At 45.8% G+C, this 25,481-nt stretch overlaps 2 protein-coding genes across 4 annotated transcripts in view; one reads left to right on the top strand and one right to left on the bottom strand.

Annotated features, from left to right (window-relative positions):
- The window catches only part of PI4KA (phosphatidylinositol 4-kinase alpha), a 112,592-nt gene that overhangs the window by 49,895 nt on the left and 37,216 nt on the right, over positions 1-25,481 (bottom strand). For all 3 annotated transcript variants that reach the window (XM_047090196.1, XM_047090197.1, XM_047090195.1), the window contains exons 14-19: positions 25,029-25,161; positions 23,915-24,010; positions 23,365-23,548; positions 22,809-22,912; positions 20,267-20,435; positions 18,023-18,073 (exon numbers count right to left, since the gene is read on the bottom strand). In XM_047090196.1, the coding sequence (XP_046946152.1) occupies positions 18,023-18,073; positions 20,267-20,435; positions 22,809-22,912; positions 23,365-23,548; positions 23,915-24,010; positions 25,029-25,161 (737 nt within the window). The remainder of the gene's footprint in view (positions 1-18,022; positions 18,074-20,266; positions 20,436-22,808; positions 22,913-23,364; positions 23,549-23,914; positions 24,011-25,028; positions 25,162-25,481) is intronic.
- On the top strand, positions 5,112-13,498 carry SERPIND1 (serpin family D member 1). The gene is made up of 4 exons (XM_047090198.1): positions 5,112-6,030; positions 10,069-10,342; positions 12,262-12,406; positions 13,307-13,498. The coding sequence occupies exons 1-4, from the start codon at positions 5,112-5,114 to the stop codon at positions 13,496-13,498; spliced, it is 1,530 nt and encodes a 509-aa protein (XP_046946154.1).

Genomic DNA, 25,481 nt, shown 5'->3' with positions numbered 1-25,481 from the left:
TGAGCCAGCGTAATGGTGCCCACACTGAAGTCCTAGTACTGAGTAGGAACGATGAAGATTCTGAGAAAGCAACGTGTGAGTAAAGCTAGTGAGTGCTAACCTAGACCCAAATCCAGCCACTCTTGCCAGGTCTTGAACACAATGGACAACCCTTTACATGCCAGAAATTTCTCAAAATGAGTAACACACAGACGTCCTGCTATGGGCTCCTTAAGAGCACCTACAGAGTCCCCAGAGAGTTATGTTCTCTCTTTAGAGGGTCTCTGGATGACAAACACACTCTCAGGTACCAAAATCAGGGAGCAGCACTCTGTGACAAGTTGGTCTTCTAGGCAATCCAGAACATTCCTATAATAACATTTTATTTATTTATTTATTTATTTATTTATTTATTTATTTAGTGAGAGAGAGAGACAGAGGGAGAGGGAGAGATGGCGGGGAGAGATGAGGGAGGGGGGAGAGATGGAGGGAGGGAGGAAGGGGGAGAGAGAGGGAGAGAGGGGGAGGGGGGGAAGAGAGAGAGAGAGAGAGAGAGAGAGAGAGAGAGAAAATCTTAAGCAAGCTCCACACACACTCAGCATGGAGTGTGACGCAGGGCTCAATTCCACAACCCTGGGATCATGACCTGAGCCAAAACCAAGAGTCATATGCTCAACCAACTCAACCAATTGAGCCACCCAGGTACTCCAATGATGTTTTTATTTATTTACTTATTTATTTATTTATTAAAAAAATTTTTTTAATGTTTTTATTTATTTTTGAGACAGGGAGAGACAGAACATGAACAGGGGAGGGTCAGAGAGAGGGAGACACAGAATCCGAAACAGGCTCCAGGCCCTGAGCTGTCAGCACAGAGCCCAACGTGGGGCTCGAACTCAGGGACCACGAGCTCATGACCTGAGCCAAAGTCGGCCGCTTAACCGACTGAGCCACCCAGGCACCCCTAAAACTAATTTTAAAGAGTGATCCTAGCCCCACAGATCCCTGTGAATGCCTAGGACCCGAAGTTTGGGAAGCACTGTTTGGTAATACCCTATCTGTCCTGCAATGGACATGGGATCTGGGCTGCAAGCCTGGCACAGAACACAGTGAGTGAACCCTGACTGAAGAAAGTTCGGTGCTAAGGTCTCCTTATGTTATAAATCACTAATCTCATTCCCTTCCTTCACTTTTCACAGAGGGACATGCTAATAGAAGCATGGGGACATGTGCCTAGTAGCCGCATTAGCCCTGGAGACCAGGGCCAGGTCAGACATGGAGATCATCCCAGTGGGAGAATTCAAAGCTAGAGGGCAGGCAGAGGGCCTCTGCTTTCAGGGGAACATTATAGCTACCCCCAATGCAACCAAGCCTCCAGAGCTCTGAAGAGTATGTCAATTATGGGGTGGCTTCAGCAAGGACTGTGTCCACAAGCACATTGACACAGTGACAAATCAGGCCTTCAAAACACCAGCTGCACCAGAACTGGGGCAGAGAAGTCAGAAGTCACTCAGCAGAGATCAAAGACACAGCCGAGGGGGTTTGTGCTGACAAAGCTAGTTGAATGGTGTTTGATTTGGGACATATTTACTTTGGAAAATACCCAATACCAGCCCAGCATCAAAGTTCACATTGAAACCCTGCTGGTGACCTTGGCTCATTTCATCTCTGCCACACTTCTCAGAAGCACAGAGGTGAGTTGGGTTTCTGACATTTCTGCTGATTATAAACTCTTATTTGCGGTGGTTAGAGATGGGTAACTGGTGCATTTCTCTATCAAACTACAAGTTCAAAAGCTTTCTACATCATCCTAAAAATGGAAAAATGTTTTTATTTTTTAGTCTGCCTATTGTAACATTCGTCAGTTACGTTTTTGAGACAATTGACAAAATTGGAACAGGAACTAGAATAAAGTATTGTGCCTATGTTAGATTATTTTAAATGCATAACTGTACTATGATGGTGCATGAAAATATCCTTGTCCTTAGGCACTTTTGCCTAAAATATTAGAATTTAAAGTGAGAGGGACGTACAAGTGACCTATTGTCAGAAAGTTCAGAAAAAAAAAGAGTATACATGTGTGCCTGTGTGCACACCCATACACACACACACACACACACACACATACACACACACACACACACATGCATACACACGGAGAGAACCATAAAGCAACTGTTCTAAAATACAAAAGCTGGTGAAATCTGGGTGTACAGGGATTGTTTTTTATGCTGATCTTTCAACTTCTGTAAGTTTGAAGTTATTCTAAAATGAAAGATTTTTTAAAAAAACTTTAGGCAGTTACTTCTCTCCCAACACATCTGCCCTCTTGGGGCCTGAAGACACACCCTGGAGGAGGGACTAGGGTGTCCAGATGTTATGCTCTGATGCGTGATCAAAAAGGCTAAACCTGTTCCATACAATTGGCATGAGAAAGCGCCATATAAAGTTCCCAGAAAAGCAAACTTTTGAATGATTTACCTTTAAAAAACATTGCTTCTCTTCAAAGATAGTCATCTGGATTTAAACACAACTTAGTGATAGTTTTAAAGTGTCTTATATAATTCTTAATAAATGGCAAAATGACAGGAAGATGGGCCTTTTAGATCCTTAATTTAAAAAAAATTTTAATACTTATTTACTTTTGAGAGAGAGAGAGGCAGAGACAGAGACAGAATATGAGCCGGGGAGGGGAAGACAGAGAGGGAGACACAGAATCCGAAGCAGGCTCCAGGCTCTGAGCTGTCAGCACAGACGCCGAAGCAGGGCTTGAACCCAGGAACCGTGAGATCATGACCTGAGCTGAAGTTGGACACTTAACCGACTGAGCCACCCAGGTGCCCCTTAGATCCTTAATTTTAATCCACAAACAATATCAAAGAGCTTTTCTCCTTCCTCTAATAAGGGAATAATGAACACTATTTTTGGCTTTTTATCAGATAATGCAGAAACAGGGTATAAGAAGCTTCCAAATATACTACATGAATACATGAAAAAAACATGAATGTCTTCATCTCTGCCTCCTTATCTGGTCTCAGATTCCTTTTCCTGAACTCTTACTCATTCACGTTACTGTTGTTTTTAACCTTGTTTTTATCTGAGAAGGATCCTTTTAAGTGCAGCCTAGAAAGGAGACTTTCATCACGTTGCTCACTTCTCTTTTTACAGTGTACTGCTATCAATATTCACGCCCAATTCTGTCTGGAAATTGGGCCCAGTTCTACCTGTAGCCAGACACATTAGAAGTTGTTTCCCGCAAGTGGGATAGGTGTGCAGCATGGTAGCCTCAGCTGGGTGCTGGTGGGGTGGGGGGGCGGTGTGGGGCTGGAAAAGACAGCGGACATTTTCAAAGTCAGAAACTGTGATTTGCCCTCTCCAAAATGTGTGATTCAAAAGTCTCTTGGTGGTGATTAGAACAGCATTTGAGCCGACTATTTTCACAGTACCATAGGGGAAGACCCAACCAAGGAGGGAGACTAGGGGGCAGAGAAACTAGTCCTGGTGCTTCCAGGCAAACAGGTGGAGGTTCCACTGCCACGTATAGTGACACAAGGCTCAGTATTCTGGTATGTAAAATGCTGGAAGGATGAAGTTAAGTTGCACAGATGAAGTTCCTTGTATAGCACCTGGCATTCAGCAGACACTCTATCAAGAGCCACTGCTGTCATCAACATCAATAAAACCAAGAGCATCCCAAGTGGGGTATCTGTATAGCTAGCCCCATTTCCAGGCCTAACAAGTCCAAATATTTATTTAACAGGTGCCAGTAACTCTTATCTGGCTTGGACTAGAAGCAGATATTCTGGTGATCAAATATCTACCTAATGGGAGATGGTTACACACACACACACAAACACACACACACACACACACACACACACACACACACCAAACTTTACAAGACACAATTCTTCCATCTGGTCTCTTCAGAAGTGATGCTGGGATCACGTGTGATGGTGTAGCATTAAAAATGCCTGCTGTTGCTGTCCCAGAGAAACACAGAAGCATCAAATGATAGTTCATCTACCCAGGATGTAATTATTACACAGGAAGTAAACAAGAGAAAGGTAAAGCCATTGGTAGGTAAAACTGATTTGACAAATCAAGGCACATCCTTCCTTGGAACAAGGCAAGGGATGGGTAGATAAAGACAGGCTTACTTACCACAGCATATATATTAAAATTTTACCTGGTTGATTTCAATAAAGGGACTGCCCCTCAGGCCTTTTAGTAAGAGCTGACATTACCCTAACACAGACCTTCTAAGTCTGGTAAGATTATTTCTAATTCAATGCTAGAAGCAGTTAAGTAAGAAAGTTTTAGTAGTTCTCCTGCTAACAGTGGGAGCCAAGTAACAGATGCAAAGAAGACAGCACATCTACGGTAAGCCATATAACCTCACAGCTTCTGGGGCTCCAGGGGAAAGACGAGCCACCAGTCACCTTTCATTAGGCACCCAGAGGATCACTACATTACGACAAATTCCAAATCTTATGCAAATTACACAACCCCAAAATAATGACACAAATTTCACATTATCTTTAGGATATCTGTTTTCAGAAAAGCCTGGCCCGCATACATTTTGCAACATCTCCACTCAGGCCCCACCTCTTGGTGAAGCTTGGTGAAGCTCTCCTGGCACCCTGCTCCTACCACAGGAAGCAGAGCCGCACCGCAGCTCTGCACCCCTACCTGCTTTGGTAGTGTCCTTATGAGAGCCCCGTGCTTTATTGCACATCTGCTCCCCATCAGGTGGGCAGAACCCCTTGGTGGGGGAGACCTTTGTGCCTCCCGTGCCTAAAAGATGTTGTTTGGAAACAGGAGACAAAGTTTAGTGAATGAATGAAAAAGAAACTCCCTGGGAATGCTAAGCCCCCCAGGATTCTATATGGTTTTAGTTTTGCAAACCTTAAAGAAGGGATTCTCAAGTAGGGTCCACAGATCCTTCAGGCAGGTTTATGAAACCACACAAAATATTAGTTACCTGTTTATCTTCACCAGTTTCTCTTAAAGTTCATGATCCTAAAATGGTTAAACACTCTGACTCCCAGGGCACCTTCCTGGGTCAAAACCCAGATGACTGCTTGTCATCTGAGCAGTGTGGTAGCAGGTCCATGAGGCCACCTCTCACTATGTCATTGGTTTTCTCTCCCAGCTTTAGCTCTGCCAAAATGAAATGCCCATTCCAACCCCTCATCATTTCTCTCATCCTAACGTCTATATGTGGGAGCAACAGCCTGGCTGGTCAGCTTGAGAAAGGAGGGGAAGATTCTATATCTGCAGACCCCCAATGGGGGCAGTTAAATAGCAAAAACCTGAGCATGCCCCTTCTCCCTGCTGACTTCCACAAGGAAAATACGGTCACCAACGACTGGATCCCAGAGGGGGAGGAGGACGAGGACTATCTGGACCTGGAGAAGATATTCAGTGAAGATGATGACTATATTGACATCATTGATGCGGTTTCGCCAACCGATTCAGAGGCTGGCGAAGGGAACATCCTCCAGCTCTTCCAAGGCAAGAGCCGAATCCAGCGTCTCAACATCCTCAATGCAAAGTTCGCTTTCAACCTTTACAGAGCACTGAAGGAGCAGGTGCGTCCTTCCGACAACATCTTTATAGCCCCAGTGGGCATTTCCACCGCCATGGGTATGATTTCCTTTGGCCTGCAGGGGGAGACCTATGAACAAGTGCACTCGATTTTGCATTTTAAAGACTTTGTCAATGCCAGCAGCAAGTATGAGATCATGACCATTCACAATCTCTTCCGTAAGCTGACTCATCGCCTCTTCAGGAGGAATTTTGGGTACACACTGAGGTCGGTCAATGATCTTTATGTCCAGAAGCAATTTCCAATCCTGGATGACTTCAAAAGGAAAGTAAAAGAGTACTACTTTGCGGAGGCCCAGGAGGCTAACTTCTCAGACCCTGCCTTCATATCGAAAACCAATAACCACATTCTGAAGCTCACCAAGGGTCTCATAAAAGACGCTCTGGAGAATATAGACCCAGCTACTCAGATAATGATTCTAAACTGCATCTACTTTAAAGGTAAGAATAGCTGGAGCACCTGGGTGACTCAGTCGGTTAAGCATCCGACTTTGGCTCAGGTTAGAATCTCATGGTTTGTGGGTTTGAGCCCTACGTTGGGCTCTGTGCTGACAGCTCAGAGCCTGGAGCCTGCTTCCGCATGTGCTCTCTCTCTCTCAAAAATAAATAAACATTAAAAAAAGAAAAATTTAAAGGTAAGAATAGCTTAAGTTTCTCAAAACAAATTCGCAACATACTTTTAGTGCACAGATGGACTGAACATCAAGAACTATATTCTAGAGGCTCCTGGGTGGCTCAGTCAGTGGAGTGTCTGACTTCAGCTCAGATCATGGTCTCATTGTTCGTGGGTTCAAGCCCCACATTGGGCTCCATGCTGACAGCATGGAGCCTGCTTGGATTCTCTCTCTCTTCCCCCCTCTCTGCCCCTCTCCCATTCATGCTCGCTCACTCTCTCTCAAAATAAATAAACTATACAAAGTATTTTAAAAAAATGTTCTAGCTCTGATTTATCCAGGAAACCAAGACACAGGTTAGCTCACAGGGAAGATGAGGATGGGGTGATGGTGGCAGCTGACACTGAGCCCTAACTCTGTGCTTTATGCTCACTGAATCTCCACCAAAACCTTGTTATTAGTGTTGCATGTTACAGATGGAGCCACTAAGGCACAGAGAAGTAAAATGAGGCTCCCAGGGCACACAGTCAATTAAGGGCAGAGCCAAGGTTGTCCCAGGTTGCTTTGTTAAATTGGAAGAAAAAATGGAAAACCTTTTTAGAATTTGGCCAGCCTAGATTTGAGGGTTTTTGGGGTGTTTTTTTTCATCTCCTTCCCCAATTATTGGTAAGCAGGAATATGGACAAGAGGCTGAAGACAGATGTCTGAAAACTGTTCAGCTTGACTAACTGACATGAACACCTGCAACTCCTTTTTGGGATACTTATGCACTAATGGGCAGGAGGGGGCGGGGAAATATACTATTATTTCTAGACCAACTGTTCTGCGCCAGGCAAGAAAGGAGGACATTCCCCAACCCCACATCACTATGCACATAGGACCCCTGGGATCCTAGAAATAAATTGGCAATGGACTTGTAAAACCCAAACCTCTTTCATAGTGCCCTCACTGGGACCTGAACCAGAAGAAACCTCTACCCCACTCTACAAGCCTAGAGAGCCAGAGGGCAGACACAAGGAATGAGTCTATATCTCAACGACTCATGGTGACACACAATCACTCTCCTCTCTGCCACCAAGAACTGGCAGACACCAGCTAGAGTCAGTCCCCCAGGCCTGGGAGGCCACGCTTCTTCGCTACTTAGCTCCAGTGTTGGTTATAGCAGCCCAGGGAGGTGAAGGACAGGAGACCTCTCTTGGCTGCTGCTCTGAGGTGGTGGGGCTGCTGAAGGTAAGCTGAGACCTCCTCACAGCTGTGTCAGGTAGGCATTCTGCCAGATGGGCAAAGTAGGGCTGAAGCAGCCAAGACCACAGGAGGGACATGGAGGCTGAGCCAGGTCCCTGGGCTTCCCCCCCGAATGCCAGGCACACCGCTGGCCTTGTGGTGGGTAGATCAAAGGCTGAGGCTCTAGCAGGCTTGTGACAGACACACACACACACACACACATGAACTATATATACAGTGAACACATACATATAATTTTTATTACTGGCTGTAAGTATGTCTTTTGAAGTGAGCAAACTGGAGTGTAAGCCCTGGCCTCACCACTATTCATGTGGCCTCAGGAAAGTCATTCAATGTCTCTGCGACTCAGTTTCCTCACCTTTATCACAGAGATGATAACATCTACTCTAACAGGGCTGTGTGCAGGACTGCAAGAGACAGTGATACAGTGCTAGCCCAGTATGTGGAATGTGGCAGGAGTTTAATGAACTTGAATGAGTAAAACTGCAGATGTCAATGTCATATAATATATTAAGTAGGTATGATATTGCTAGTGATGTTTACTCTGCTTCTATGGGCAACTAACCTATGTTTAGGAATGGCTTTAGAACAGCCAGTGTAAGCTACTTGGGCAGCATCAAGGCCCTCAGTCTTACTGGTCTGTGGGGCACCCTGGACACGAATGCCTATGCATTAGGCTAGCTGGATGATTGGGAATAGACAGAGAAACACAGCAGCAAGCCACTCGTGCCAGCATGGGCTTCAGAAATAACTAGGACAGTCAGTTTATGACCTCCCGCACACAGTGACCAGTGTAATGCCAAAGGGCAAAAGTGGCAAATATATGTGCGTCCTTTTCCCCTCATGTTGGATAGTCACTTAATTTAGTGTTGGAACCAGAGGGATGAAATGCTAATAGGAGTTAGTCTTTCATTGATGCTTATCAAAAGAAAGGAAGGTCTAGAGGTGTATTTTATTTTATTTTATTTTATTTTATTTTATTTTATTTTGAGAGAAAGAGAGTGTGTGTGGGAGTGGGGGAGGGGCAGAGGGAGAGAGGGAGAGAGAGAATCTTGGGCTCCGCACCCAGCTCAGATCTAACACAGGGCTCAAAGTCATGACTGTGAGATCATGACCTGAGCCAAAATCAAGAGTCGGACACTTAACTGACTGAGCCACCCAGACATCCCTAGAAGTGTAATTTTAATCACCAGCTTCTAAATCTGTTACTAATTTGATTTTTAATTACAAATGTTATAACCACATTGCAAAGCCAATAAAAACAGAGGTTGGGCCTCAGGAGGAAGTCAGAAGAATCCTAGGAGACATGTGACAGCTCCAGCAGAAGGGTAGTGACATCTGTGGTTGCAACAACCTGGGGGCAGGGGGAAGCACCCCTGGCATCTCAGGGGCAAAGGTCAAGGATGCTGCTAAACACCCTACAAGGCAGGACAGCCCCCACAACAGAGAACTGCCCAAATGTCAACAGTGCTGAGGCCGAGAAGCCTGGGGCAGAGGCCTGCACAGGGAGAAGGAAACCTAGCTCCCATCACAGGCAGGCAGTTTAAACCTCCTCCTAAAGAACCTCCAGCTTACCTCATCCCAGCAGTTCTAACTACCAACTGGAAACCTAGAACAAGTTACTTAGCCTCTTTGTGCCTCTGCTTCCTTGTCTGTAAAACAGGGCTAATAATAAAAAGCATGCACCTCATATGGTTGCTAGGAGGAAGGAATGAGTGATCCAGGAGAGATGCTTAGGGGAACGCAGGCACACTGCCAGTTCTCCATTGTCAGTCAGCAGTCATTAGTAGCTACCAGCACCTTAGAGCTAAAAGAGAGGCAGGCGTGCTTATTCCTGGATACAGTGTTACACCGGAATTTTTTTTTTTTTTTTTTTTAGTTTAGTTATTTATTTTGAGAGAATAAGAGTGAGAGAGAGTGTGTGTGTGCAAACGAGGAAGGGGGGCAGAGAGAGAGAGGGAGACAAAGAATCCCTGGCACGCTCTGTGCTATTAGCATAGAGCCTGACCTGGGGCTTGATCTCACAAACCATGAGATCATGACCTGAATGGAAATCAAGAGTCGGATGCTTAACCGACTGAGCTATGTAGACACCCCACACCCAAATCTGATGTGAAGATCTGATGGCATCATCAGTGTGTGCAGCTAGTCCCTATGGAATCGCAGAGTGGAAAGGATGAAAGCCATCAAACTAGAGCTGTCATGAGAAAAAAGCTACTCTTTTTATAGATCAACAACAAGCAGAGGTCCAGGCATGTTAGGCATCTTGCTAGAGTCAAACAACTAGTTAGTGCCTGCATCTACACCAGAATTCATTCCAGTCTATTTCTCTACCATTATCACGCTTCCTACAAGTATGTTAGCATTCTGACCTTCTTGGAATCATTTAGAACAGTGGTCCTCAAAGTGTGGTCTCTGGACCAGGAGCATCAGCATCACCTGGGAACTTGTTAGAAATCCAAGTTCTTGGCTCAAATCAGACCTACAGAACCAGGGACACTGGGGGTGGGTCCTGTAGCCAGAACAAGTCCTTTGGGTGTTTCTGTTGCACACTTACATGTGTGGACCACTGCTTTAAAATAACATTTTAATAAAAGCCTTGTTCTTGTTGACTTTACAGGATCCTGGGTGAATAAATTCCCAGTAGAAATGACACACAACCACAACTTCCGACTCAATGAACGAGAAGTAGTCAAAGTTTCCATGATGCAGACCAAGGGGAACTTTCTGGCTGCAAATGACCAGGAGCTGGACTGTGATGTCCTGCGGCTGGAGTATGTGGGGGGCATCAGCATGCTAATTGTGGTCCCTCACAAGCTGTCTGGGATGAAGACCCTTGAGACACAGCTGACACCACAGGTGGTGGAGAGATGGCAGAAAAGCATGACAAACAGGTACTTTAATTTGAATGTCCTTTTGATCTCTGGGAGGCTGGGAGAGCCCAGGAATACTGGGAACTTTGGTCATTTTAAGAAGGAAGCTGTGTGCACAAAAAAAACAAGAACTGTTACACTGGGTCACTCTTGTTAATTCAGACCAAATTTCCTGCTCAGTGAGAAGTAATCAGAAAGCATCTGTGAGAAACACATCTGCCTTCCCTATGACAGTTTCAGAAGTGAGGGGCAGGTGACTTTGTGCCAGTATGGAAACAATCCTGGCTCTGCCATCTAGTTGCTCTGTGGCTTTGAGCCCTGGCTTTGTCATCCGTAAAGGTAGCATGATTCCATGATTTCCCAGGGTCACAGAGAGAAATAAATAGAAATGTAATATTGAGCATCCCTCACAGCGCCTGGTGCCTGAGAGGTGTTCAACAAAGATGAGCTTGCCCTTTCCTGAGCAGGAAATCCTGTGGTCCTTGTAGCCTATTAAGGACATGTCATTCATGATTTTCCTCTTACTATTTATTACTCCATAGACAAAACTACAGGTTTTAAATATTTACTATGACTATTAGAGGATCATGGCAGAAAGAATAAAAAAGTTGTTTTTCTGCTTTATTAAATACTGGCTAGGCCCATATTAAGATATGAATTTGGTTCAGATTTCCTTTTGGGACAAAAATACAAAGAAATGAGGGATGCCTGGGTGGCTCAGTCGGTTGAGCATCTGACTCTTGATTTCGGCTCAGGTCATGATGCCAGGGTCATGGGATTGAGCCCCATGTTGGGCTCTGAGCTCAGCATATGGCCTGCTTGAGATCCTCTCTCTCTCTCTCAAAAAGAAAACAAAAAAAAGTCCCTCTTGTGCCTGCATCCTTCTTAACCTCACTGCCATGACCTCCTACCCTGAGCCAGGAAGGCCTAACCAGCCTATCCATTCCATTCCTCAAGCCACCCCACACTGGCCTCCAAACAGCATTCCCAAAACACCCTCCCACTCCACCTCCTCTTCTCATAAGCTCTCTGTGGGCCCCCTGCCCATGGGATGTGGCCTAGCTTCTTGGCTAGGCCCAAAGACACAGCCCCCATCTGACCTGCTCCAGCCCTCCTCCTCTTTCCTCCCCACCTGCCAAGTGCCCCATTGTACCCCAGCCATACCACAGCCTTAAGCTCCCTCCAGGCTTTGCTCATACCATCTCTCAAGCTGTGGGCAGCCTCCAGGCCACAGGAATATCCCTCCTCCCCATCCCCTGTTGGATGGCTCCAGTACTTAGATCTATTCTAGTTGTTCAGACATTATCATACCACCTTTACAATTCTGTTGCTTCACACAAGTGAGTACTGGCTTGGCAAAAGGGAAGCAAACTCTTGAAAAGGGGGACCATGCCTAATGTCCTCTTTATCTCCTTCATGTGCTGGACTTGGCCCTATGGGCACTAGAGTTGCTGTTTATCAATAAGGACTGAATGTGTTGAGGCAAGGACTGAGAACATTTAGCACTGTCTGGCAAATGAAGGCTTCTTTTTTCAGTACACTGACCAGATATTTAATTGCTTACTTAACGAAATAAGAAATGCCTAAAATCAAGGACCCAAACAAGAGAATTATTTTAGATACCCTCAAACCATAAACCAGTAACCATTCTGCTGCTGGCCAGGAAGGCAGGATGTGAATCCCACAGTATGGAGGAAATGACTGCACAGCACTAACCATATCTCCATTTTAAGGAACTGGAATCATAATGGATGGTCTCTCTCAAATCCTCAACTGACAGTACTAGGATGTGAATTTTAAGAAGTGCTGCATTAATTCTGTGGTAAAAGCAACCTGGGGTTGGTGGGAGAAAGGTAGGTTGTGGACATCTGAGGGAAAGACATGATTCTTGTATAACTTGTGGTTCAATAAAACTGGGCCCCCTTTCCTTCTCTGATCAGAACTCGAGAGGTGCTTCTGCCTAAATTCAAGCTGGAGAAGAACTACAATCTGGTGGAGGCCCTGAAGTCAATGGGGGTCACAGCGCTGTTTGACAAAGACAGCAATATGGCAGGAATCTCAGACCACAGGATCACCATCGATCTGGTAATCTCTCCCCTTGTCCACCCTCTGCACCTGACCCCAGGATCTTCCCCCAGCAAAGCCTCCCTCCTGCCTCACATGCTCAGGGGTGCTGGGTCTGCTCTCCCTGGGTCTGTCAGGCACTGAGTGGGCAGGGTAGTCTGTTTTAGGGAGCACCATGGTAGCCCCCATTCCCACTGACAGCAGAAAGAGATGGGGTGTGTGCTCCAATCTGTGAAATACCTACACCCAGCTGAATCATGAAAGGCTCATTAAATACATGCAGAGACACTGCATGACCTGCATGCTGAACTTAACACAACCACAGACACTTCACAAAAAAAAAGAGAGAATACCAGTCCAAACAACATGCAGATCGAGGCCCAACCCTTCTGGCAATGCACCTAGAGCTGCTCTCTTGCTGGCAGACCACTCATACTGTCACCACTATGAGCGACTGTAATGTTGGAGTTTAAAGATACACACTGTTTAGGGGCGCCTGGGTGGCTCAGTTGGTTAAATGTCTGACTTTGGCTCAGGTCATGATCTCATGGTTTGTGAGTTTGAGCCACATATCAGTATCTGTGCTGGCAGCTCAGAGCCTGGAGCCTGCTTCGTATTCTGTGTCTCCCTTTCTGTCAGTCCCTCTCCCACTCACAATTTGTCTCTCTCAATCTTGCAAAAATAAACAAACATTAAAAAAAAAAAAAGATACACAGTTTACACAACACAGCTTCTGAGCACAATTACTGCACCTGGAAGGAGGTGAGCAAGACCTTCAAGGGTCCTTCTGACCAGCTGTGGTTTGGGCCTTGTATGTGGTCTTTCCACCCTGAATGAAAGGAGACTCCACTCTATTCTCTATCCCTCCCTCTGTGTGCCCACTGATGGGATCTGACAACTTTCCTTTCCATTTTCAAACAGTTCAAGCACCAAGGTACCATCATGGTGAATGAAGAGGGCACCCAAGCTGCCGCCGTGACCACTGTGGGGTTCATGCCACTGTCTACCCAAGTCCGTTTCACTGTCGACCGCCCCTTTCTGTTCCTCATCTATGAGCACCGCACCAGCTGCCTACTCTTCATGGGGAGAGTTGCCAACCCCACCAAGTCCTAAAGGTGGAGGTCTGGGCATTTCAAGTGTTTTGGGGCCACTCTGTAATTCTGGTTCCATTCTAACAATGAGAACGGAGATGTTTTGCCATCATGGCTTTCATGGTTTATGCTACCATTCTGAAATCGAGGCCCATAGGAGACAAGAAATTTACAAACGACCAAGAAGCTCACTGGAATCAGTTCAGCACAGTGAATAATGCCAGCAGTTCATAGAAGTTAATGTACCTGTGACATGTCAGCTGTTACCTAGAGGGTGTCAACAACATACAGATGGGTTTACTCCCTCCTCCTCAGTGCAAACCTGTGGAGGTCCTGCCTGCACACCTCCTTCCCCTGCAGTCCCCGTCCTTGAGCATTTGGCTCTATTACTCAAATTACCAGCGCTCCTCATCTGAACACAGAACACGGAAATGAGCTGCAGGACTAATTTCTCACCTCTCCCAAGGCTGGTGCCTAGGACAGAAGCAACCTCATGACATTTAAGGGGTGCCCTGGGTGTTAGCGCTTCATTCTCTCAAGGTTCAACCTTCCGAATTGATGCTAAATGTCATCTATACTTCTGCTATCACCTCACTGCTGCCCAGAAGACAGCATGTACACATGGCCATGCTTCCTACTTAGCGATAAATAAATATCGCCACTTTTACTGTGTCTGTTATAATTCTCTATTTTTTCTCTATTGAGGCTCAAATAACTAAGAAAAGCCAAATTCAAAACAGCTGACATCCCTAGGAATGACAGAGGTTGACAATAAGCAACTTGAGTTCTTCACAGTGACTTATGTGCTACACATGGGGCATGTTCCTCAGGATCAGGATGTGGTGAGTGAGGGGGCAAAGATGTTGTGGATGGGGCTTTGTGGAAATTCCTGAAATGCTAGTCTTTAAGTGGGGCACATGCTTCAGCTTTATCCCTGGACACAGGGAGACCGTCAGACAACTTCCTATAGTAGGTCTGGTTTGAGAAAACAGGTGGCATCTGAGGAATATGTTTCCAGATCCTTCGTTACTTGGATAAGACGAGTGGAATCCAAAAAGGCTGCTCAGAATTCAAGAGTGGGGGCACCTCTGCAGTCTGGGGATTATGGGCAGTGACAGGGAGAGCATCCCAAGTGCTGTGTGGCTAACTCTGACCCCCACAGCCCTGCAGGAGAGTTTTTCTCTTCCCTTTTCTGCAGAGGAGGAAGACCAGGGTTTGAGCACAGGTTGGTTTGACTCCAGGGTCACCCGTGGAGTCTTGTCATAGAGGGTTTTAGACCCAGTGAGACCAATTCCAGTTATGGGGCAGCAAAAGCAGAGCACCTCATGCTCCCCGTGGTAGGGGGCGCTGTGATGGGTGTGCAGGCAGGTTATCACTGAGTCCTCATACCAGCTTTAGGGGTTCAAGCTGTTACCATCTTCTTTTGGCAGCTGAAGAAACAATTAAAGATCACAGAGGAAACATGATCTGTCCCAGGCCCTCCTGTTAACTCTTAATACACCTCTCTACCTGCTTCCTTCCCAGCTTCCTGAGATTAAATGCAAAATCTTGTGAAGAAATGCCTTTCTATGGAAAGAGAGGGCAAGGCTTTCAAAGGAGTCCATGACCTAAAATCTGTCAGTTCACAAACCTAATTTTACAGGCACTGAGAGAATAAATAACCTGCCCAAGGCTACAAAAATGACTAGTGGCACAGGTAAACTAACTCTCAGTGAAGTGCACAAATGTTTTCTGAGCAGGAAGCATATCTTATCAAATCACTGGTTTATGACAGTGGGGCACACAGGACTCTAAGCATTAGATACCTTTCAAGGTGCTTAATTAACACCTTGGCTAGACACCAAGAGAAGCAATTTAATCAGGATATTTCTAAAGAAATACTTTTCACAAACTTGCAGGTCAAAGATCACCAAACCTAAGCTCTGAAGGAGCCTCAGAGATCACATGACCTGGCCTCCAGTGACTCCCTCCAGACTCATAAGGTTACTGATAAGTCACTGATAAGCTGCATTTGGACAGACACCCAGGCTTCCTGCCCCAAACCCACTGGTTCTTCCACTGAACTAAGTACTTGGAGACACTCATCAAAAGATCCAAAACAGAGTACCTTTTTCCAAAAGCAAGGAAAGAAAGGAAAAAAAGAAAGAAAGAAAGAAAGGCAAACATTCTTTAAAAAACGCTTTGGAAACTAGTTTCTCCCAGAGGGTCCAAGGGGTAAACCAGAAAGCAAATACAAGATCCCATGATCTCTGTGCTCTTTGTTGAGCAATAGAATCAAATATTTGTTTCCTCCCCCATAATATAACCATTAACTTTTGTTAAGACTACAATACTTATTCTATTCATGTAAAAGGTCACTGCAGTGGAGTAAACAAAGTATTTTAAGTGAGTGTGTGCTTGCCTATCACTGCTAACAGTCATGCCTACATTGACCCAGCACTTCAGAGGTTCATCTCCATCTTTTTGAGAAGCTCTGTGAGCAGAGTAAGCATAGAGAAGCTGTGATGCTCACCCAGGATCACACACACAGTACCAGGAGTCCAACCCCGACGCTTGTGATCCTAAACCCTATGTATTCCCAACCAACCTCATCAGTCATTGCTCCCAGGAAGTGCAGAGTGCCCTCTATGAATTTCTTCTATGCATTTATTTAAACTCTAAATGATAACAGCTACACATGCTGTACCCATGTGCCTGGGTCACAGAATTCTGGTGTTCAAACTCACTAGAATTCACTGAATCGAGTGTCACCCCAAACATGCTCCCTGGCTGCCAAAACCTGCTCTCTCATGGAGCCTGCTGCCAGCCCTTCTTGCCTCTAATAGGCCAGAAGAGTGCCATGGACTTTATGCCCCTCACCTTTTCCTCCATCCAAACAAAGGATCCATGTACAGTGGTACTTCTAAAACACAATTGTACACTAGTCAATATCAAGTATAAAGAGAAAATGTTTATGTTTTTAAAAACCAATGGAGATGGTGATGAAAAATACTATGGCTGAGAGTCTTGGCCATTCTCAAATCCTCAAAGCCTGTGGGAGAGCACCTGATCGCAGGTATGAAGGTGGTAAAATTCCCAAAGGGAAGTGAAAAGCCATGATTACAGGGAGGCAGCTACAGGTGGAAGCTACACAAGCAAACTTGTAGGCCCCCTTGTCCCCTCAGGCACATTCAGGAAAAGGAGACTGCCCTGACCCAGATGCAAGCAAATCAGCTCCTGCTCCAGAATTGGCTACTTACAGGGTGAGGGAGAAAGGAAAGGACAGGCAGAAGGAAGGTGAATAGAAGCAGAATGCACCACAATGTGCAACCTGTGACATCTTAAAGGTAAATGATAACAAAGCAGTCAGTTTGTTATTTTTCACCCACCTTGGCCAGCTAAAATCAGACATCTAACGTCCCCAGATTCTGAGTGATGATGTAGAATGCAATAAGTACAGAAACTTAGATCAGCAGAGGTGCCTCTCTGTCCACCTGCCTGACCTCTAGGCCCCTGGGTCACCCTGGCAGCTTGGGAGGTCAGCCCCTCTGGCGTTCCATGTGAAGGGACATGCATGTGAGTGCTCAAGAGTCAAACTACTGGGGGTGGGGTGAAGTGGGAAGGAACTGGAAGGCAGAATCAAGGGCTTAACTAGAAGGTAGATTTAGTGGAAGCTAGAGAATCACAGATGAAAACAAATACTAGAACCTGGGGCCCTGACTTAGGACTGGCAGCTGGGAACGGAGAAAGGGGAAAACAACTTCTACAAAGGTCATATGGGAAGAGGTGGCTGTAGGTTAAGACAGGACAAAATGGAGACAGCCTCTCCACCATGAAAGTGCTATGGCAGAGGATGGGGCCTATGTTGGGAGCTGCCTACCATGGCAGTGGGCAGGACTGTACCCCAAAGTATGACCAGCCCACTGTGTCAACAATGCCCCCACGGAGCGCACTGAGGGCTGCAGCTCCAAGAACCAGGCACCGTGCAGAGGCCCCAGGACTCATCTCACTGGAGGGGACCGAGAGGGGATGGAAGCAGAGCCTGCCCACTGTCAGAGGCACCAGAACAGGTTGTGAGACACAGGACAAACCCAGAGTCACACCTCAGACTTGGGAGCCACACAAGAGGGAACCACAGTGTGTTTCCTGGTCAACTGGCGAGGCGGCTCAGGCAGAGCACGGAGAAAGGGAGTGAGGTGGTATGGCCACAGCAGGCACCTACCAATAGGACAGTCCCAGAACAGCTGTAGGTGGCAGAAACACCTCCAGAACAGCTGGAGGTGGCACATGTACAGAATCACTGCGGCCTCCACGCAGCATTCTGCTAAGGAATTTGCGGTGTACCCCTAGGCACCACTGAAAATATGGTCACAGTATCTGAAGTTTAAAACCACTCAGTTGATGGGGGGTGGGAGGGAGGGGAGGGTAGGTGATGGGTATTGAAGAGGGCATCTTTTGGGATGAGCACTGGGTGTTGTATGGAAACCAATTTGACAATAAATTTCATATATCAAAAAAATAAAAAATAAAAAATGAAAATAAAACCACTCAGTTAATGAACACTCACCACAGCGATTACAGGAATGAGTACACCCAAGTTCCCCGCACTGCTAGAAGCCTAGAAAAGAATGGAATCGAGTCATCGGAAGCATGTATTTCTTTCATTAAAAGAGAAAAAAGACAAACATAGTGTTAATTTCAAAGAAATTATGAGATACATACAAAGCGATATATAAACATGCTCACCCAACATCATTTTAATAGCAAAAAAATGGGAAACATGTTAACCAGAACGATTACATAAATCATGGCCCCTGTGTATAATGAAATACCACACAGCTGTTAAAAAGACCGCTTTTGGGACACCCAGGTGGCTTAGTCAGTTGAGCATCTGACTCGGTTTTGGCTCGGGTCATGATCTCATGGTTCGTGAGTTCAAGCCCTGCATCCCCTGCTTGGGATCATTTCTCTCCCCCTCTGTCTGCCCCTCCCCCATTCCTTTCTCTGTCTCTCAAAATAAATAAACTTGAAAAAAAAAAGACAACTCTCTGAAAAATATTTACTCATCCTTGGAAAGTCCCCACAGCAAAATCAGGATTTCAGAGTATGCTATGATATAATCCCAATTATGTAAAATAAATATATCTGCATAAAAAAATCTAGTAAGGAGGGCACCTGGGTGGCTCTGTCAGTCTCTGTCAGTTAAGTGTCCAACTTTAGCTCAGGTCATAATTTCACAGTTTGTGAGTTTGAGCCCCACTGACAGCTCAGAGCCTGGAGCCTACTTCGGATTCTGCAGTTCCTTCTCTGTCTGCTCCTCCCCCACTCATACGTTGTCTCTCTCTCTCTCTCTCACACACACAAAAATAAATAAACATTAAAAAATCTAGGAGGAAGTCTTTCAAAATGTCAGCAATGAGTAGAGGGATTATGGGTGCTTTTTACTTTATTAGTTATAGGTTTCTGCATCTTTTCTATAATAAACATATATTCTTTCCAACTTATGGAAAATGTGGGCTTACTTAAAAAATAACTAGAAAAAAAAATAAATAACTCTAAAAGGTAGGTTCCTGGAGGCTCCTGGGTGGCTTGGTTGGTAAAGCGTTCGACTTCAGCTCAGGTCATGATCTCACAGTTTGTGAGTTCAAGCTCCATGTCAGGTTTATGCTGACAGCTCAGAGCCCAGAGCCTTTCTCGGCTCCTCCCCTACTCATGTTATCTCTTTCTCTCTCTCAAAAATAAATAAACATTAAAAAAAAATGTAAAAAAAGAAAAAAAGAAATCAGTCACCCAGATTACTGTCGGAGGAGTCCAGCAGAGGAAGGCTAAATTAGAGTGAAGGGTTTCAGAACCCCATATTGTACCAGCTACTCCCCCTTGGCCAAGATTTTCACACAGAGGGCTCCTTTTCATTTAGTTTCCAACTTAGCTGTCACCTCCTCAGAACCTCACACAGCCCGATCTAAAATGCCCCTCACCTCACTGTCCCGCTTTGTTTTTGCTGTCTGCAGGAGAAGGCAACTTGTCTGCCTACTCACTTCCATATCCCCAGCACCCACAACAAGGGTCAAGAAACTGTGGCCGATGGCCAAGTATGACCCACCACCTGTTCTTAGAAATAAAGTTTCACAGGAGCACAGCCACCCACCCATTCTTTAACTGGCTTTATGCCACCAGAAGAGAGCTTAGTTGCAGCAGAGACTATATGGCTCACAGAGCCTAAAACAAATATAATCTGGCCCTTTACAGAAAAGGTGAGCTGATCCCTGATCTAGGCACACAGTAGGCAAACAGCAACTGTCTGGGGAAGGGGAAGGGGAAGGGAAAGGAGAGGAGGGGAGGTGGGAGGAAAAGACAAAGGAGGACAAAGGTGGGAAGTCTGGAAGAGAGACTGGTGCCAACATGACATGTCAAAGGGGAGATGATGGGAAAGGAGGCTTAACCCACTTCAACCCCCCTATTCTGTCTATTTGGGACCTCGAGACCTGTCGTTTTGTCTGTTCCTGTGGACCTGTCTCCCTGGAGAGCCCAAGATTAGGTCAGATCGGGCCCTTCTCATGTTGTCACTGAGTTCTGATGAAAGCCTCAGTCCCCTGACTTCATGATGACTGAGAGAAGAAAGAGTGGGGTCTGGGGGAATCCACACTAGGTTGCTGTCACTTACCACCCTGGGCTGAAGGAGGTAGCTGCTACTAGCCAGACATGGTCCTACAAAAAAACCACCCTCTCAGAATCCCTGAGAAGGAACCTTAACCCCTTTGTTCTTGCATTTTACCAGATGCCCCAGGGTGACTGTCCTCCTCCTGCCTACCTTCAGGGCGGGCCCCTTCTCGCTGGCCCGCTCGCTGGCGCGCTTCCCCTCCAGCCCCAGCTGCACAAACAGCTCCAGCAGGTTCATGAGCAGCTCGTCCACAAGGTGCTCGTCCTGGATGTTGGCTGCAATGTTGGCCAGGGCATTGATCACTGCCAGGGAGCAGTGCCTGGTGGAGAGAGAAATGACAGCTGCCACAACACAAGGGCCTACACTGCAGGGGTGAGGCTGACTAACTCCTGCCTCATCACACCCCTCTCAGTGCCTGTGAACAGAGGAGCCCTCCAGAGGGGGATGAACCTCTCTGTGAACACCAGCTCCTAAAGGAAAGTCAGCTGCTATAGAAATGGCTTTAACCTCTCCAGACATGCATTAAGGACCTTGGGGAACTGTTTAGGTTCCAGGAATCCACACCTATGGAACTTGTGAAGGTCTTAGGATACTGTTTTCTGAGTGTCGAGAGCCCATTACATAGCTAAAATCCTGGCTGGACCCTGCTTTCCTTTCAAATTATAGGTACCCTTAATTCACTATTACCATCTATAAAACTTTCCTTTGATGATCAGCTTCTTCCCCACACTACCTCCAGCCCACAGTATTAGCTCACATCAGACACTTAGGAAGCACTCAGTGGCTCTGGGACAACCTACATCAGGACAGTGCTGGCCCCACATAACCCCTGGACATGAAGCTGATGATGCCCTCCCCAGCCAGAGACAGCAAACCAGCAAGGCTGGCCTGGCTTCTGAAGGTGCTGGGGGCAGCCAGAGCCTGCCACTTGCATGCTATGTGACCCCAGGTGAGAGGCTCATCCCTGAGTAAAGCAGAAATAAAATAATTCCTTCTTCACAGGGTTTACGAGGAATGAAACACTCTGTGTGAAATACTGAGCACACCACACCGTCTGACCCCTGGAAATCTCTGAGCAAACAGCACCCCCTTCACAGACACGTGAAATCCTGGGAGGTAAGGGAAAATAAAAGCTTTCACTGGTAAGGAAGAGGACAAACCACTTCTAGTGGCAGTATCAGAAAAGGCTTAATGGAAGGGTGAACTGGAGTCAGAAGTTGAAGAGTTGGTGGGCATGGAGAAGGCCAAGTACTGCCCACAGCAGTAAGATAGAGGCAAGGGTCAGAAGGAAAACAGCAGGGGCAAAGACACGGAGGAGAAGATGTGAAGGCCAAGGAGGTACAGGAGTCACTTTCAGGACAAGGAAGCAATGAGGGAAAGAGTTGTTTTGGTCCATGTGTCAGTTTCTTCACAGAGACCAGGATAGATAAAGGGGAGGTGAGCTGACTGCCTCCCTAAACTAGTCCTTAGGCTGTTCTGGTAGCCTAGGCTCTCAATGGAGGCAGTGAGAAGGCAAAGAAATGACAATGCCAAGAGCTTGCATTTATCGAGAGCTTTCCCACATATGATCTCAATTACCCACACAACTAGAGACAGGCATTCATTTGACAGATGAAAATATGGAGGCACAGAGAAGGTGAGATCATTTTTGGAGGTCACACAGCCACACTCCCACCCACTAAATTGACTCAGAATCTCAGAGCAAGGCCTGCAGGTAACGATCAGGAAGGGAGACCATAAATGCCAACAAAAGGGCAACATCTCTTCCTCCCTGCCCCACCTCTCTGTCCCTCTCTTCCCTTGATCTGTCAAATTCTATTGAGATCCTCCATATATGGAAAGATATGCCCTGCCCTTATGACATTCCCAGTAAGGGGAAGGAATAGACAAGGAAGCATATCTTGGACTTCTGGAAAAACCAGCCAGACTTTACACAAATATCAAACATGTGAAGATGTAAAATGTCTACTCCCTTTGGCCCTCCAAATCCCACCCCTGGGAATCTATCCTGAGGAAAGCATCAGAGACACTCACAGATATGCAGCTATTAGATTGTTTAACGTAGCACTTGCCAGCAGAAAAACTGGAAAATAACATCCAAGCTAGGGACTAGTTAGAAATATCTCAGTGCTGGGGCACCTGGGTGGCTCACTTGGTTGGACGTCTGACTTTGGCTCAGGTCATGATCTCGCGGTCTGTGAGTTCAAGCCCCATATTGGGCTCTGTGCTGATAGCTCAGAACCTGGAGCCTGCTTCAGACTCTGTGTCTCCCTCTCTGCCCCTCGCCCACTCACGCTCTGTCTCTGTTTCAAAAATAAATAGACATTAAAAAAAAAAATCTCCATGCTGCTATATGATGGAACACTACACAGCCATTAAAGATGACAGGCATATGGAGGAACGTTAATGGCATGGCTTATGTGCTGTTACATAAAAAAGTGGGTAAGCTGGGTGGACACTATGAGCCTGTCTGGAGTCACGGAGGGTTTGGGGTAATGACACTGACATGGTCAGCTCCAGATGGCAGTCGCATGGGGTCTTTCCCTCCTGGTTGTGAATGCACTAATTTGAAGTACATAATGCTTTTGTAGGAAGAAAAGTTTATTCAAAAAATAAATCCCCAAACTTCACACTTTCAAAGACGGCTAAAAACTGTCATGATCTAAAGTGACAATGAGGTCTAGAGAGTTACCTATAGCCATGATCCTTGTAATCTTTAGTAGCTGAGTACACGACAGAGCTGGCCTTCACACTAATCTGCTGGAAGAGATTCCACACTTCCTGATAAATGTATTGCTGGAAGAGAGTGAGGGACAGTTAAACCATGTCATGACTTCTCCATGAAAGCACTCCTTGATACATGGAAAAGGCCCCATCATTCAGAGGGAAAGCTTCTGGAATCATGCATGGACCATAATAAGGCCCTGAAAGACCATCAAGGGCATCCATTCCTAAAGCTTTAGGCAAACCTCAAAGGCTAAAAGGGAGATGGTTTCAATGTAAATCCTATTACATGTTATTAACATCAGCATGAAATAAGTTTAAAGAAACCTCTCTTTTCCCTAGCTCTTATGGAACCATGATACTATTCTCTTTTACTTGGAAAAAATCTCCCTGTTCAATGTCAAGACAGTTGTGAGCATTTAATTCTACAGGGTAAATTTAATCTATTTCAACATTCCTGATAGTCAAAGGAGTGTAACAAAGCTTGCACAGGGTAGTGGGTTTCACAGCAGGTCCTGCCTTACGTTTCCGGTGATAACCAGGCAGCCTAGCTGGTCGATGATGAGAACGTCAAGGGGGGAAGGGGGCTGGCAGAATTTCTGTTGCAGGATCTGCAGAATCGGTTCCATGACCTTTGGAGTGTCCCTCAGGGCCACTGCAATGTGTCCCAAGGCTCGGATGGTGTGGTCAGGAATCAAGTGAGCGTCTCTATGGGAGGGAAGAACAGAGGCATTCTCAGAACAGTCCTCTGGGAAATGAAACCCAGAAGCTTCACAAGCTACAGCTAACCGGAACAAACGTTACCACAGTCATCTGACAGTGGCAGCCTGGAATTGTTAACTACCAGAAGAAACATAAAGTCCCTGGCACTGGGCAGTAAGACAGACATCTTTCTCTGCTCCCAAACAGTGGTCCAGGATTGATACTCTACGGTAGGTTTGAACTTAAATCCTGGGACAGATCTGATGCACAACTCCAGACTGCAAGAAAGAGCACAAACATGCAAGACACCGGGTGGCTCCCCAGGTAGCCCTGCAGGGAACACCTGGCTGCCCCCTCAGGGATGGGACATACTTGTCACTCTCCTGGGAGATGTAGAGCCGGTTGGAGAGGCTGGCCAGGAAGGCCTCCACGATCACTGGGTCCACAGTCAAGCCAGCTTTCAGGCACCTGGGACATAAGGAAACCCACACAGCACTGGTATCAGAACAACAGATGAGTGTTTTGTGTTTGCTTTTTCCCCTTTGTCAGGTCTACAGAGTTTAAAGAACTGCTCTGAGCACTTTTTCGCCAGAAATCTGAATGAAAGTCATTACACAGAATGAATTCAAAGAATTGCTGCAGATTTTGCCCACTTGATAAATATCTCAGTCGGAAACAGTAACTTCATTATTTGACCAGAACAGTTTCCTTCAGAATGTTACCCTAATCCCAATTTAAAACTTCCAGCACTGTTCCTTAACAAAAGTCACAGTAACTAATTCAAGACAGATGGTCCCAGGACAGCTGAGGGAATATTAAATATTATATCAAGGTTTTAATAGTATGGAGAAATGCTTATTTTCTAAAGAAAAGGGGAACTTTTAAAAGCCCGTAAGGACACAAAATCTTTTCAGGCATCTCTCACTCTCTGAATCTGTTTGGCTCTGAGGACACAGGCAGAGAAGAGCATGTGTCTGATAGAAAGGGGCCACCACATTCTCTCAATTGGGCTTCAGACAGCAAGGAGCCAGAATTCAGACGGAAAGATATATTTTCACATAAATTAGAATATGTGTGGTTCCTGAGTTCGGAGAGCAAGAGTTCACATAGCAGGAGCCTGGGCAGCAAGGTCACGTGATCATATAAACCGCATTTCTTACACTAAAAATTACACAGAAGAAAAAAAGAAGAAACGTGACAATCTATTGTTACTCTGGATGGCAGGCTGATGGATAATTCCTTTCCTTCTACTTTTCTATACATTCTATAAATTTTCTGTTTTTAATTACGTTTGTGATCAGGAAAAGAAAAGCAAGAAGCTTTATTTTTTTAATATGAAATAATCCCTCTTTTTAAATCAGCTATAGGTTTAAATAATCAGAAACAAGCTTTAAAAAATTACAAATGTTTCTTATTTTTTAATAACTGTATCTAAAACTTGTTTCCTTCCTCCCCAGGTCACCCTTCCCTCTGGCCGGTCTCCCACCTGCAGATGTTGTCAATGGCAATGTCCCGGAGCTGCTCATACATGGAGGGTTGGCTCTTCTTTCCCGACATGACATTCAGGGTTGACTCAGAATGCTCGTTGGTTACACTGATTTTTATATCATTACCAGCAACTAAATGTAAAAATTCAAGTATGTATCTAGTTAAGCCTGTCATTTCCCATCCCCTTTTCCATAATTCAAAATCAAAATAATATGCTGATCATTTTTAGCTTATAAAAGCAACCCCTCTAAAATGATTTGAACAGGGGCGCCTGGGTGGCGCAGTCGGTTAAGCGTCCGACTTCAGCCAGGTCACGATCTCACGGTCCGTGAGTTCGAGCCCCGCGTCAGGCTCTGGGCTGATGGCTCAGAGCCTGGAGCCTGTTTCCGATTCTGTGTCTCCCTCTCTCTCTGCCCCTCCCCCGTTCATGCTCTGTCTCTCTCTGTCCCAA

The sequence above is a fragment of the Lynx rufus genome, unplaced genomic scaffold, assembly GCF_022079265.1.
Source record: "Lynx rufus isolate CCGP_SWC_20201006 ecotype Redwood Valley unplaced genomic scaffold, mLynRuf1.p SCAF_29, whole genome shotgun sequence".
Classification (NCBI taxonomy): Eukaryota; Metazoa; Chordata; class Mammalia; order Carnivora; family Felidae; genus Lynx; species Lynx rufus.
The sequence above is the reverse complement of the archived record's forward strand: the minus strand, read 5'-3'. Positions and strand labels throughout refer to the sequence as shown.